We start from the raw sequence: 11833 nt of genomic DNA, 5'->3' as shown, positions 1-11833 counted from the left end.
GTCTTGGCTGTGTGCTTAGTGTAGTTGTCCTGTTGGAAGATGAACATTCGCCCCAGTCTGAGGTCCTGAGAGCTCTACAGCAGGTTTTCATCAATGATCTCTCTGTACTTTGCTCCGTTCATCTTTCCCTCGGTTTGGCTAGTCTCACAGTCCCTGCCGCTGAAAAACATCCCCACACCAGACGTGACGCTTGGCATTCCATCCCAAAGAGTTCAATCTTGGTTTCATCAGACCAGACAATCTTGTTTCTGATGGTCTGTCAGTCTTTAGGCAAACTCCAAGCGGGCTTTCATGTGCCTTTTACTGAGGAGTGGCTTCCGTCTGGCCCCTCTACCATAGAGGCCTGATTGATGGCGTGCTGCAGAGATGGTTGTCCTTTTGGAACGTTCTCTCATCTCCACCGAGGTACTCTGGAGCTCTGTCAGTGACTATCGGGTTCTTGGTCACCTCCCTGACCAAAGCCCTTCTCCCCCGATTGCGCAGTTTGGCCAGGTGGCCCTAGGAATTTGATTTAACTAGGCAAGTCAGATAAGAACAAATTCTTATTTACAATGATGGCCTACCCCTGGCCAAACCCGGACGACGCTGGGCCAATTGTGCGCCGCCCTATGGGACTCGCAATCACGGCCAGATGTGATTCAGCCTGGATTCAAACCAGGGACTGTAGTGACGCCTCTTGCATGAAGATGCAGTGCCTTAGACCGCTGCGTCACACGGGTTCCAAACCTCTTCAATGTAAGAATGATTGAGGCCACTCTGTTCTTGAGGCCCTTCAATGCTGCAGAAATTGTTTGGTACCTTTACCCAGATCTGTGCATCGACACAAGCCTGTCTTGGAGCTCTCCGGAAAATGGTTTCAACCTCATGGCATGTTTTTGCTCTGACATGCACTTTCAACTGTGGGACATTATATAGAGAGGTGTGTGCCTTTCCAAATCATGTCCAATCCATTGAATTTACAACAGATGGACTCCAATCAAGTTGTAGAAACATCTCAAGGATGATCAATGGAAACAGGATGCGCCTGAGCTTAATTTATGTAAATAAGGTATTTCGGTTATTTTTTATACATTTGCAAAAGTTCTATAAACTCGTTTCCCCTTGTCATTATGGGGTATTGTGTGTAGATTGATGAGGACTTTTTAAAATCCATTTTAGAATAAAGCTGTAACGTAACAAAATGTGGGTCTGAATACTTCCTGAATGCACTGTATGTAGAAGGTGCAGGAATGAAAGAAAGGGGCCAGAAGACAGAGGCCTAGTAGAAGTAATTGGCTCCCTAACCCTTACCAATGGCCACACCCCTATCCTTGGCTCCCTACCCCTTCCCATTGGCTCTCTACCCCTCTGCCCTGTGGCTCCCTATCCCTTCCTCTTGGTTCACTACCCATGTCTCCCTATCCCTCTTCCCCTTGCCCCCTACCTCTTCCCCCTCTCTACCCTCTGCCCTGTGGCTCCCTATCCCTTCCTCTTGGTTCTCTACCCATGTCTCCCTACCCCCTTCCCCTGCCCCCCCCTACCTCTTCCCCTTGGGCCAGGGCAGAGGGGTAGAGAGCCAAGGGGAAGGGGTAGGAGCCAAGGCCCCCCCACCTCTTCAATGTTTGAACAAATGTGAGGAATATGGAGGAAGGGCCAGTAATATATGCATGCATTGAAGGGTTAGTGCCAAGCGGTAGACATAGGGAACTAATTGAGACCGGCTCAGAGAGAGAACAACAGCGAGCGATGGAATGGTAACAGAACAAAACAGTTCCAAGGTTCCATGGTTCCTAGTTCCATGGTTCCTAGTTCCATCAACCCACTCAGCCAGCCAGTTTGCTAGCCACGATAGAGGGCTTCCTCTGGGGGATGTCCTGGGGTGTGGGGATATGGTCCCCGGTAATCTCTGCCTTCTCAGCCGGCGTCACTGCAGGGAGCTGCTGCTTGTTCTTCACCTTAGCCTTGGCCATGTTGTAGTCCCCAGAGTCAAAGAACTTTTGCTGTAGAGACACAAAACAAAAACACAGATTAGTTATGGTACAGGTCTAAGGATGTGAACCTTTAAAAAACGAAATTGGGATTGTTAAGGTTTAGAAAAATTCACTAACCAACGTTTTTTTTTTTAAAACCAAAATTAAATTCACAGTGCAGTTATCACAACACTACCACTAACAGGTCCAGATCATCATAAAGGGAAACATTTAGATTAAACACCTAATGCAACCATGCTGTAACATTAGTAGGAGAAGGTATGAATCTTTAAAATGATTTGCCACGGATGTAAAGAGCTCTGCGAGTCATCGTCGTTAACAGTTGGGGTGGGTGGGGACAACGACAGTGAGACAGGGAAGCAACAGCAGTGAAGTCCTGTATGGAAATACCTTGAAAAATTAAATGAGGTGGTGGTGAAATGGAAAACCTTTGCGAGGAGGAAGTGGGCGACAATGGCAGTACAGGTGCAATGCTGAAAGGGAGGCCCAGCCCGTTGCTGCCAGCAGTGTGATAGGGGACGGAGTGAGAAACATCACAGCGCTGACTACAGTTGATATGCAGCCATTGTCAAATGGAAGAGGATGTTGGCTTCAATGCCCTGATGGCAGACAGTGCCGTCGCAAAGTAAATCAGACCCTTCGACTTATTCCACATTTTCTTACAGCCTTATTCTAAAATGTATTGCCCCCCAGTACTTTGTTGAAGCACCTTTTGGCAGCGATTACAGCCTCGAGTCTTCTTGGGTATTTTGGGGGAGTTTCTCCCATTCTTCTCTGCATATCCTCTCAAGCTTTGTCAGGTTGGATGGGAAGCATCGCTGGACAGCTGTTTTCAGGTCTTCCCCAACTTGTTTGATTGGGTTAGTCAGCTTTCCCTCGATCCTGACTAGTCTCCCAGTCCATGCGGCTGAAAAACATCCCCTCAGCATTCTGCTACCACCACCATGCTTCACCGTAGGGATGGTTCCAGGTTTCCTCCAGACGTGACACTTGGCATTCAGGCCAAAGAGTTTAATCTTGGTTTCATCAGACCAGAGAATCTTGTTTATCATGGTCGGTGTCCATTAGGTGCCTTTTGGCAAACTCCAAACAGGCTTTCATGTGCTTTTTACTGAGGAGGGGCTTCCGTCTCGCCACTAACATAAAGGCCTGATTGGTGGAGTGCTGCAGAGATGGTTGTCCTTCTGGAAGGTTCTCCCATCGCCATAGAGGAACTCTGGCACTCTGTCGAGTCACCAAGGCCCTTCTTCCCCGATTGCTCTGTTTAGCCGGGCAGCCAGATCTAGGAAGAGTCTTGGTGGTTCCAAACTTCTTCCATTTAAGAATGAATGATGCCACTGTGCTCTCGGGACCTTCAATGCTGCAGAAATGTTTTGGTACCCTTCCTCAGCTCCTGTCTCGGAGCTCTACGGATAAATTCCTTTGACCTCATGGCTTGATTTTTGCTTTGTCATGCACGGTCAACTGTGGGACCTTATAGACAGGTGTCATGTCCAATCAATTGAATTTACCATAGGTGGACATTAATCAAGTTGTAGAAACATTTCAAGGATGATCAATGGAAACAGGATGCACCTGAGCTAAATTTAGAGTCTCTAGGTTAGACTACTGCAATGCTCTACTTTCCGGCTACCCGGATAAAGCACTAAATAAACTTCAGTTAGTGCTAAATACGGCTGCTAGAATCCTGGCTAGAACCAAAAAATTTGATCATATTACTCCAGTGCTAGCCTCTCTACACTGGCTTCCTGTCAAAGCAAGGGCTGATTTCAAGGTTTTACTGCTAACCTACAAAGCATTACATGGGCTTGCTCCTACCTATCTCTCTGATTTGGTCCTGCCGTACATACCTACACGTACGCTACGGTCACAAGACGCAGGCCTCATAATTGTCCCTAGAATTTCTAAGCAAACAGCTGGAGGCAGGGTGTTCTCCTCTAGAGCTCCATTTTTATGGAACGGTCTGCCTACCCATGTCAGAGACGCAAACTCGGTCTCAACCTTTAAGTCTTTACTGAAGACTCATCTCTTCAGTGGGTCATATAATTGAGTGTAGTCTGGCCCAGGAGTGGGAAGGTGAACGGAAAGGCTCTGGAGCAACGAACCGCCCTTGCTGTCTCTGCCTGGCCAGTTCCCCTCTTTCCACTGGGATTCTCTGCCTCTAACCCTATTACAGGGGCTGAGTCACTGGCTTACTGGGGCTCTCTCATGCCGTCCCTGCAGGGGGTGCGTCACCTGAGTGGGTTGATTCACTGTTGTGGTCATCCTGTCTGGGTTGGCGCCCCCCCCCCCCCTGGGTTGTGCCGTGGCTGAGATCTTTGTGGGCTATACTCAGCCTTGTCTCAGGATGGTAAGTTGGTGGTTGAAGATATCCCTCTAGTGGAGGTGCGGGCTGTGCTTTGGCAAAGTGGGTGGGGTTATATCCTTCCTGTTTGGACCTGTCCGGGGGTGTCCTCGAATGGAGCCACAGTGTCTCCTGAACCCTCCTGTCTCAGCCTCCAGTATTTATGCTGCAGTAGTTTGTGTCGGGGGGCTAGGGTCAGTTTGTTATATCTGGAGTACTTCTCCTGTCCTATTCGGTGTCCTGTGTGAATCTAAGTGTACGTTCTCTAATTCTCTCCTTCTTTCTTTCTTTCTTTCTTTCTTTCTTTCTTTCTTTCTTTCTTTCTTTCTCTCTGAGGACCTGAGCCCTAGGACCATGCCCCAGGACTACCTGACATGATGGCTCCTCGCTGTCCCCAGTCCACCTGGCCATGCTGCTGCTCCAGTTTCAACTGACCTGAGCCCTAGGACCATGCCCCAGGACTACCTGACACGATGACTCCTTGCTGTCCCCAGTCCACCTGGCCATGCTGCTGCTCCAGTTTCAACTGTTCTGCCTTACTATTATTTGACCATGCTGGTCATTTATGAACATTTTGGCCATGTTCTGTTATAATCGCCATGTTCTGGTTCCTTCTAGGTTTCTTCCTAGGTTTTGGCCTTTCTAGGGAGTTTTTCCTAGCCACCGTGCTTCTACACCTGCATTGCTTGCTGTTTGGGGTTTTAGGCTGGGTTTCTGTACAGCACTTTGAGATATCAGCTGATGTACGAAGGGCTATATAAATAAAATTTGATTGATTGAATTTGATTGATCATAGCAAAGGGTCTGAATACTTATGTAAATAAGGTATGTTTATTTTTATATACATTTGCCAATTATTATTTTTTAACTGTTTTTGCTTTGTCATTATGGGATAGTGTGTAGATGGATTAAATAAATAAAGTTCTCGTAAATTTTAGAATAAGGCTGTAACGTTACAAAATGTGGTAAAGGTTTAGGGGTTCTTAATACTTGCTGAATGAACTGTATGTAGAGCGACTACAAGATGCCATGCATTAAAAATGCGAAGGCCCGGATGGAGAAATTGTACAATGGACAAAGTGCGAGCTCTCACACAATACGTCCTTCTGTAGCTCAGTTGGTAGAGCATGGCGCTTGTAACGCCAGGGTAGTGGGTTCAATTCCCGTGACCACCCATACGTAGAATGTATGCACACATGACTTTGGATAAAAGCGTCCGCTAAATGGCATATATAATACGTGGCGTTAACAACAGATTGTTGGACATCTATGAACACGCTGTCATACATCACTGCAACGATCCATCATATTGACGAGAACTGGGACATGAAGTACATACCGACAACTGAGAACATGGAGGAGAGGCACACAGAGAACCCAAAAACGTCATAAAACTACCATCGTTGCTGAGTGGGTGGGGGGACAGCAGTAAGGTGAGCGCAGTTTGGTAGCCATGACTACAGTAGATTGAACTGCGTTGCCCCCAGTGACAATACATAAGGCCCTCTGAATTGTGATTTTTTTTAAAGTAATTTTATGATTTATCACATAGTATAGCCTTTAAAAAGTGTTGTTTTGGGTTCAGAGAAGTCTGTGTTTGACTCTCTTTCCCAGAAAAGGAAAACAGATACCTAATCAAAGCAGGAGAATTATTCCAGAACAAAAATGCATTGCTGCGCAAGTAGGTGAATGTAAAGTGAAAATAATATAGTTTACATGTTCAGCGCATCTACAGCTACCAAAGTGTTGTGTTTGTAGGGCACAACTTCCTTTGGCCGCCTTTCCTTCCAGTTCTCTGCTGCTAATGACTGGAACAAATTGGAGAAAAAAATATATATATATTTTTTTTTGCTGAAGCTGGAGTCTTATATCTCCCTCTCTAACTTTAAGCATCAGCTGTCAGAGCAGCTTACCGATCAATGTACCTGTACATAGCCAATCCAACTACCTCATCCCCATATTATTATTTATCCTCTCTCTTTTCCACCCCAGTATCTCTACTTGCCTATCATCATCTGCACATCTATCACTTAAATAAAAGGTCAAATAAAAACTCAAGAGGGAGGTTCCAGTGGTCAGGTCTGTACATCGTTGGTCTGACCAATCAGAATTCACACTCAAAAGACTGCTTTGATCACATGGACTGGAATATGTTCCGGGTCGCCTCTGGAGATATACGCAGGCTGTCACCGGATTAATAAAAAATAATATATAATATATATATGCCATTTAGCTGACGCTTTTATCCAAAGCGACTTACAGTCATGTGTGCATACATTCTACGTATGGGTGGTCCCGGGAATCGAACCCACTACCCTGGCGTTACAAGCGCCATGCTCTACCAACTGAGCCACAGAAGGACCACCAAATAAAACATTTTTAAAAGTATAAATGACGTGATACCGATAGAGTCTTCAAAACGTGCACAAATCAACAAACGTGGATAGATCGCAGCCTTGGTAGGAAAACTGAAAGAGACCGATGCTGCTTATAAACAGGGCAAGGTTACCGGGGACAATTGTTTGGTTAAACAGTATGAATATGACCTACGTAGATCAATCAAGATGGCGAAACACAAGTATAGGGATGAAAAAGTGGATGAGCAATTCAGTGGGTCGGACACAAGGCAGTATGTAGCAGGGGCTCTTAAGGAAGCCAGTCACATCGCGGTCACCAACTCCACCTTACCAGAGTAGCTTAAAACCTTATAGGACACACCTCCTCACGATTCGAGCACAATGACCCTGAGCTGCAGAGGAGAGCACACGATGACAACATGGGTTACACACTTCCGGGTGCCAATGAAGACATATGTCACTCTATATGCTGGCCCAGACAGCATCCCTAGTCGTGCTCTAAGAGCATGAGCAGACCAGCTGGCTGTTGCGTTGTCAGACATGTTTTAATCTCTCCCTAGCTCAGGCCTCTATACCCACCTGCTTCAAGATGTCCGCTATCGTCCCTGTGCCCAAGGAAGAAAACTGAACTGAATGATTACCAACCAGTAGAACTCACTTCCATTATCATGAAGTGCTTCGAGAGGCTAGTCAAAGACCATATCACCCCCTCACTCCCCGACCCTCTCCATATCACCCCCTCACTCCCCGACCCTCTCCATATCCCCTCACTCCCCGACCCTCTCCATATCACCCCCTCACTCCCCGACCCTCTCCATATCACCCCCTCACTCCCCGACCCTCTCCATATCACCCCCTCACTCCCCGACCCTCTCCATATCACCCCCTCACTCCCCGACCCTCTCCATATCACCCCCTCACTCCCCCGACCCTCTCCATATCGCCCCTCACTCCCCCGACCCTCTCCATATCACCCCTCACTCCCCGACCCTCTCCATATCACCCCCCCACTCCCCGACCCTCTCCATATCACCCCCTCACTCCCCGACCCTCTCCATATCACCCCCTCACTCCCCGACCCTCTCCATATCACCCCCTCACTCCCCGACCCTCTCCATATCACCCCCTCACTCCCCGACCCTCTCCATATCACCTCCTCACTCCCCGACCCTCTCCATATCACCTCCTCACTCCCCGACCCTCTCCATATCACCTCCTCACCCCCCGACCCTCTCCATATCACCTCCTCACTCCCCGACCCTCTCCATATCACCCCCTCACTCCCCGACCCTCTCCATATCACCCCTCACTCCCCGACCCTCTCCATATCACCTCCTCACTCCCCGACCCTCTCCATATCACCTCCTCACTCCCCGACCCTCTCCATATCACCTCCTCACTCCCCGACCCTCTCCATATCACCTCCTCACTCCCCGACCCTCTCCATATCACCTCCTCACTCCCCGACCCTCTCCATATCACCTCCTCACTCCCCCGACCCTCTCCATATCACCTCCTCACTCCCCGACCCTCTCCATATCACCTCCTCACTCCCCGACCCTCTCCATATCACCTCCTCACTCCCCGACCCTCTCCATATCACCTCCTCACTCCCCGACCCTCTCCATATCACCTCCTCACTCCCCGACCCTCTCCATATCACCTCCTCACTCCCCGACCCTCTCCATATCACCTCCTCACTCCCCGACCCTCTCCAATTTGCCTACCACCCTGACAGATCCACGGACGACGTAATCGTCATTGCACTGCACGCTACAGTCACCCACATGGACAAAAGGAATGCACGTGTGAGGATGCTGTTCATTGACTACAGCTCAGCCTTCAATACCATAGTGTCCTATAAACTCATTACAAAGCTCACGGCCCAGGGTCTGAATTCCTCCCTATGCAACTGGGTTCTGGACTTCCTGACAGGCCACCCCCCAGGTGGTGAAGGCAGGCAGGCAACGTTATCTCCTCGACACAGAATCTCAACACGGAGGCCCCACAAGGGTGCGTCCTCAGTTCCCTCCTGTATACTCACGACTGCGTGGCCTCCCACGGTTCCAATTCCATCATCAAGTTCGCTGATTACCAACGACGACGAGACGTCCTACAGGAAGGAGGTAGGCACTCTGACAGCGTGGTGGCAGGTAAACAACTTCTCCCTCAACGTTAGCGAAATGATGGACAGGAGCAATTAGGATTAAGTGCCTTGCTCAAGGGGCACAGACAGATGTGTCACCTAGTCTAAATACACCGACACCGTGGTGCAGATGGCACAACAGCGACTCTTCAACCTCAGGATGCGGAAGATATTCAGCCTGTCCCAGAGGGCCCTCGGTGTTCTATAGGATCACAGCCTGGTACAGCAACTCCTCCGTCGCGGAACGCAGGGCGCTTCAGAGGGTGATACGTGCAGCCGAACGCACCATTGGGTGCACACTGCCTGCCCCACAGGACACCTACATCCCCAGGTGTTACAGGAATGCCAAGAAGATCATCAGGGACCCCAACCACGCCCTGTTCTCCCCGCTTCTATCCCTCTATGATCATCTCCCCCTCAACAGTCTTTACTCTGCCTGCTGCTCCGTCTATAGTCATCACCCCCCCCTCCCCTCAACAGTCTTTACTCTGCCTGTCATCACCCCCGTCTATAGTCATCACCCCCCCCCTCAACAGTCTTTACTCTGCCTGCTGCTCCGTCTATAGCCACCCCCCACCTCCCTCAACAGTCTTTACTCTGCCTGCTGCTCCGTCTATAGCCCACCCCCTCCCCTCAACAGTCTTTACTCTGCCTGCTGCTCCGTCTATAGTCATCCCCCCCCCCTCAACAGTCTTTACTCTGCCTGCTGCTCCGTCTATAGCCCACCCCCCTCCCCTCAACAGTCTTTACTCTGCCTGCTGCCACCCCCTCCCCTCAACAGTCTACTCTGCCTGCTGGTCAGCCCCCCTCCCCTCAACAGTCTTTACTCTGCCTGCTGCTCCGTCTATAGTCATCACCCCCCCCTCCCCTCAACAGTCTTTACTCTGCCTGCTGCCCGTCTATAGCCACCCCCTCCCCTCAACAGTCTTTACTCTGCCTGCTGCTCCGTAGCCACCCCCCCCCCCCTCAACAGTCTTTACTCTGCCACCCCCAGCCACCCCCTCCCCTCAACAGTCTTTACTCTGCCTCCACCCCAATGGACATGTATTCTGCTACATTTGTTATGATGCAGACAGTGCTATTTCTATTATTTAGTGTTTTTTTAAATACAATTTTAGTTATTTTAATTTAATGCTGCATGTTGGAGCTCAGAGCCTACGAGTATTTTTGTTTAACTAGGCAAGTCAGTTTAGAACAAATTCTTATTTACATTGAGGGCCAACCCCAGTCAAACCCGGATGAGGCTGGGCGCCGCCCTATGGGGCTCCCAATCACGGTCTGTTGTGAGACAGCCTGGATTCGAACCAGGGTGCCTGTAGTGAAACCTCTAGCACTGAGATAAAAATCCTTCGACCACTGCTCCACTCTTGGGAGCCCAATGTACCCTGCAATCACACGTGCAACCCTGTACATGTGACTATTAAACAATGAATGCTCTGAAGAAGGGGGAAAAAAACCATACCCCTTTCTGAAGGCGTTTCCGGAGCAGGTCAGAGCCCCCAGGTTTGGCTCCAAGGTGAGGGTACCTGGCCTTCAGTTTCACCTCCTCTGCCTTCTCTGGAGTGATGACATTATCATCAATCTCCTGTGTTGACGGAAGAACACACAATACACAGTATAAACACGCATGGAGAGATGGGGAGACATGTTATGATGTAACGTTAGGTCAGGCAGCAATATAGTATTTATCAATCTCGTGGTTGACAAGTCATGGTTAGTTTAACTACTAGCTATGATTCTCAGAGAAACGGATGTCCTTTGGTTTGATTATCTAATGGTTGGGGTTAGTTTACTAGCAACCAGCACACAACGTTAGCCTTCTGCGTAGCAGCAGTGTGGCAAAAAAAAGTAGCTTAGCGGCCAGCATGAACGCACGTAGACAAAACAATATGGACAATATATAGTTAGCTAGCTGGTTAGCTAACATACAGAGCTAACTAGCGGTAAATTGATAAAGACTCGTGTTGGTAGTTAACTTTAACGCGTTATAACTCATCTTGATAACTAAAATAATGATTGTGCACGGCGATGACACATTTGAAATACACTAACCAAGTTGCAAGCTAATTAAAATGCTGCTTAGACATCCATATTTGACCATTATCATGGCTAGCAAGCTACTGGCAATGTAGCATTAGCATTAGCCTAGCTTGCTAGCATCATAATAATTCAAATCTGACCTGCTGTTCCTTGTGTGTTGCCTCATCGCTGGAGGGCCTTCTTCCTTCAATCTCCTCGGACATGGCAACAAAACAAAAAAAAAGTATGTAAATATCAGGTTTTCTACAAAACTGACGCGAGGTTAAACTTTCACACCAACAAAACTGCAGTGCAGATACAGCACACATATATATATATGGCTAGCCCATACAACAATGGCCGTATGTTTGAACTGGGTCGCACCACTCTCTAAAGTCGCTCCCTCACTTTTTTCCCCTCTGTGTTGCAGCAGATTGTACGTCGATTGAACGTCGTAAAACACGACACGGTGGGGGAAGCTCCGGGGCCGTTGGAATATATAGCCACTGAACCCTTTCTTCCTCAAAGTAATCCCCAAAACGTATGTTTATAGTGAGCAACACATAATTATATGGGCAGTATTTATGTTAAATGTATTTGAAATATATATATAGAGTCCCTGTCAAAAGTTTGGACTCATTCAAGGTGTTTCCTTTATTTTCACTGTTTTCTACATGGTAGAATAATAGTGAAGATGTCAAAACTATGAAATAACACATACGGAATCATGTAGTAACCAAAAAAGTGTTCAACAAATGAAAATATATTGTATATTTGAGATTCTTCAAAGTAGCCACCGGTTGCATTGCACACTCTTAGCATTCTCTCAACCAGCTTCATGAGGTAGTCACCTGGAATGTATTTCAATTAACAGGTGTGCCTTGTTAAAAGTTCATTTGTGGAATGTACTTTCTTCTTAATGTGTTTGAGCCAATCAGATGTGTTGTGACAAGGTATGGGTGGTATACAGAAGACAGCCCTATTTGGTAAAAGACCA

The 11833-nt window shown here is 48.0% G+C and overlaps 1 protein-coding gene across 1 annotated transcript; it reads right to left on the bottom strand.

Moving 5' to 3' along the window:
- Window positions 1-1571: 1571 nt before the first annotated feature.
- Window positions 1572-11251, bottom strand: LOC118358801 (cAMP-regulated phosphoprotein 19-like). Its single transcript, XM_052480905.1, has 3 exons — window positions 10998-11251; window positions 10280-10402; window positions 1572-1979 (listed from the first exon to the last, which is right to left on the bottom strand). The coding sequence occupies exons 1-3, from the start codon at window positions 11163-11165 to the stop codon at window positions 1803-1805; spliced, it is 468 nt and encodes a 155-aa protein (XP_052336865.1). The 5' UTR covers window positions 11166-11251; the 3' UTR covers window positions 1572-1802.
- Between the last annotated feature and the right edge of the window lie 582 nt (window positions 11252-11833).

Source organism: Oncorhynchus keta, chromosome 26 (assembly GCF_023373465.1).
Source record: "Oncorhynchus keta strain PuntledgeMale-10-30-2019 chromosome 26, Oket_V2, whole genome shotgun sequence".
Classification (NCBI taxonomy): domain Eukaryota; kingdom Metazoa; phylum Chordata; class Actinopteri; order Salmoniformes; family Salmonidae; genus Oncorhynchus; species Oncorhynchus keta.
The sequence above is the reverse complement of the archived record's forward strand: the minus strand, read 5'-3'. Positions and strand labels throughout refer to the sequence as shown.

Bases quoted from the DNA above. Each gene is read 5' to 3' on its own strand.
- LOC118358801 (XM_052480905.1), bottom strand. From the start codon at position 11,165: ATGTGTGCTGTATCTGCACTGCAGTTTTGTTGGTGTGAAAGTTTAACC. The intron at 10,403-10,997 runs GTCAGATTTGAA...CCGTCAACACAG, and splicing joins CAACACACAAGGAACAGCAG to GAGATTGATGATAATGTCAT. The intron at 1,980-10,279 runs GTATGGTTTTTT...GTGTCTCTACAG, and splicing joins GGAAACGCCTTCAGAAAGGG to CAAAAGTTCTTTGACTCTGG.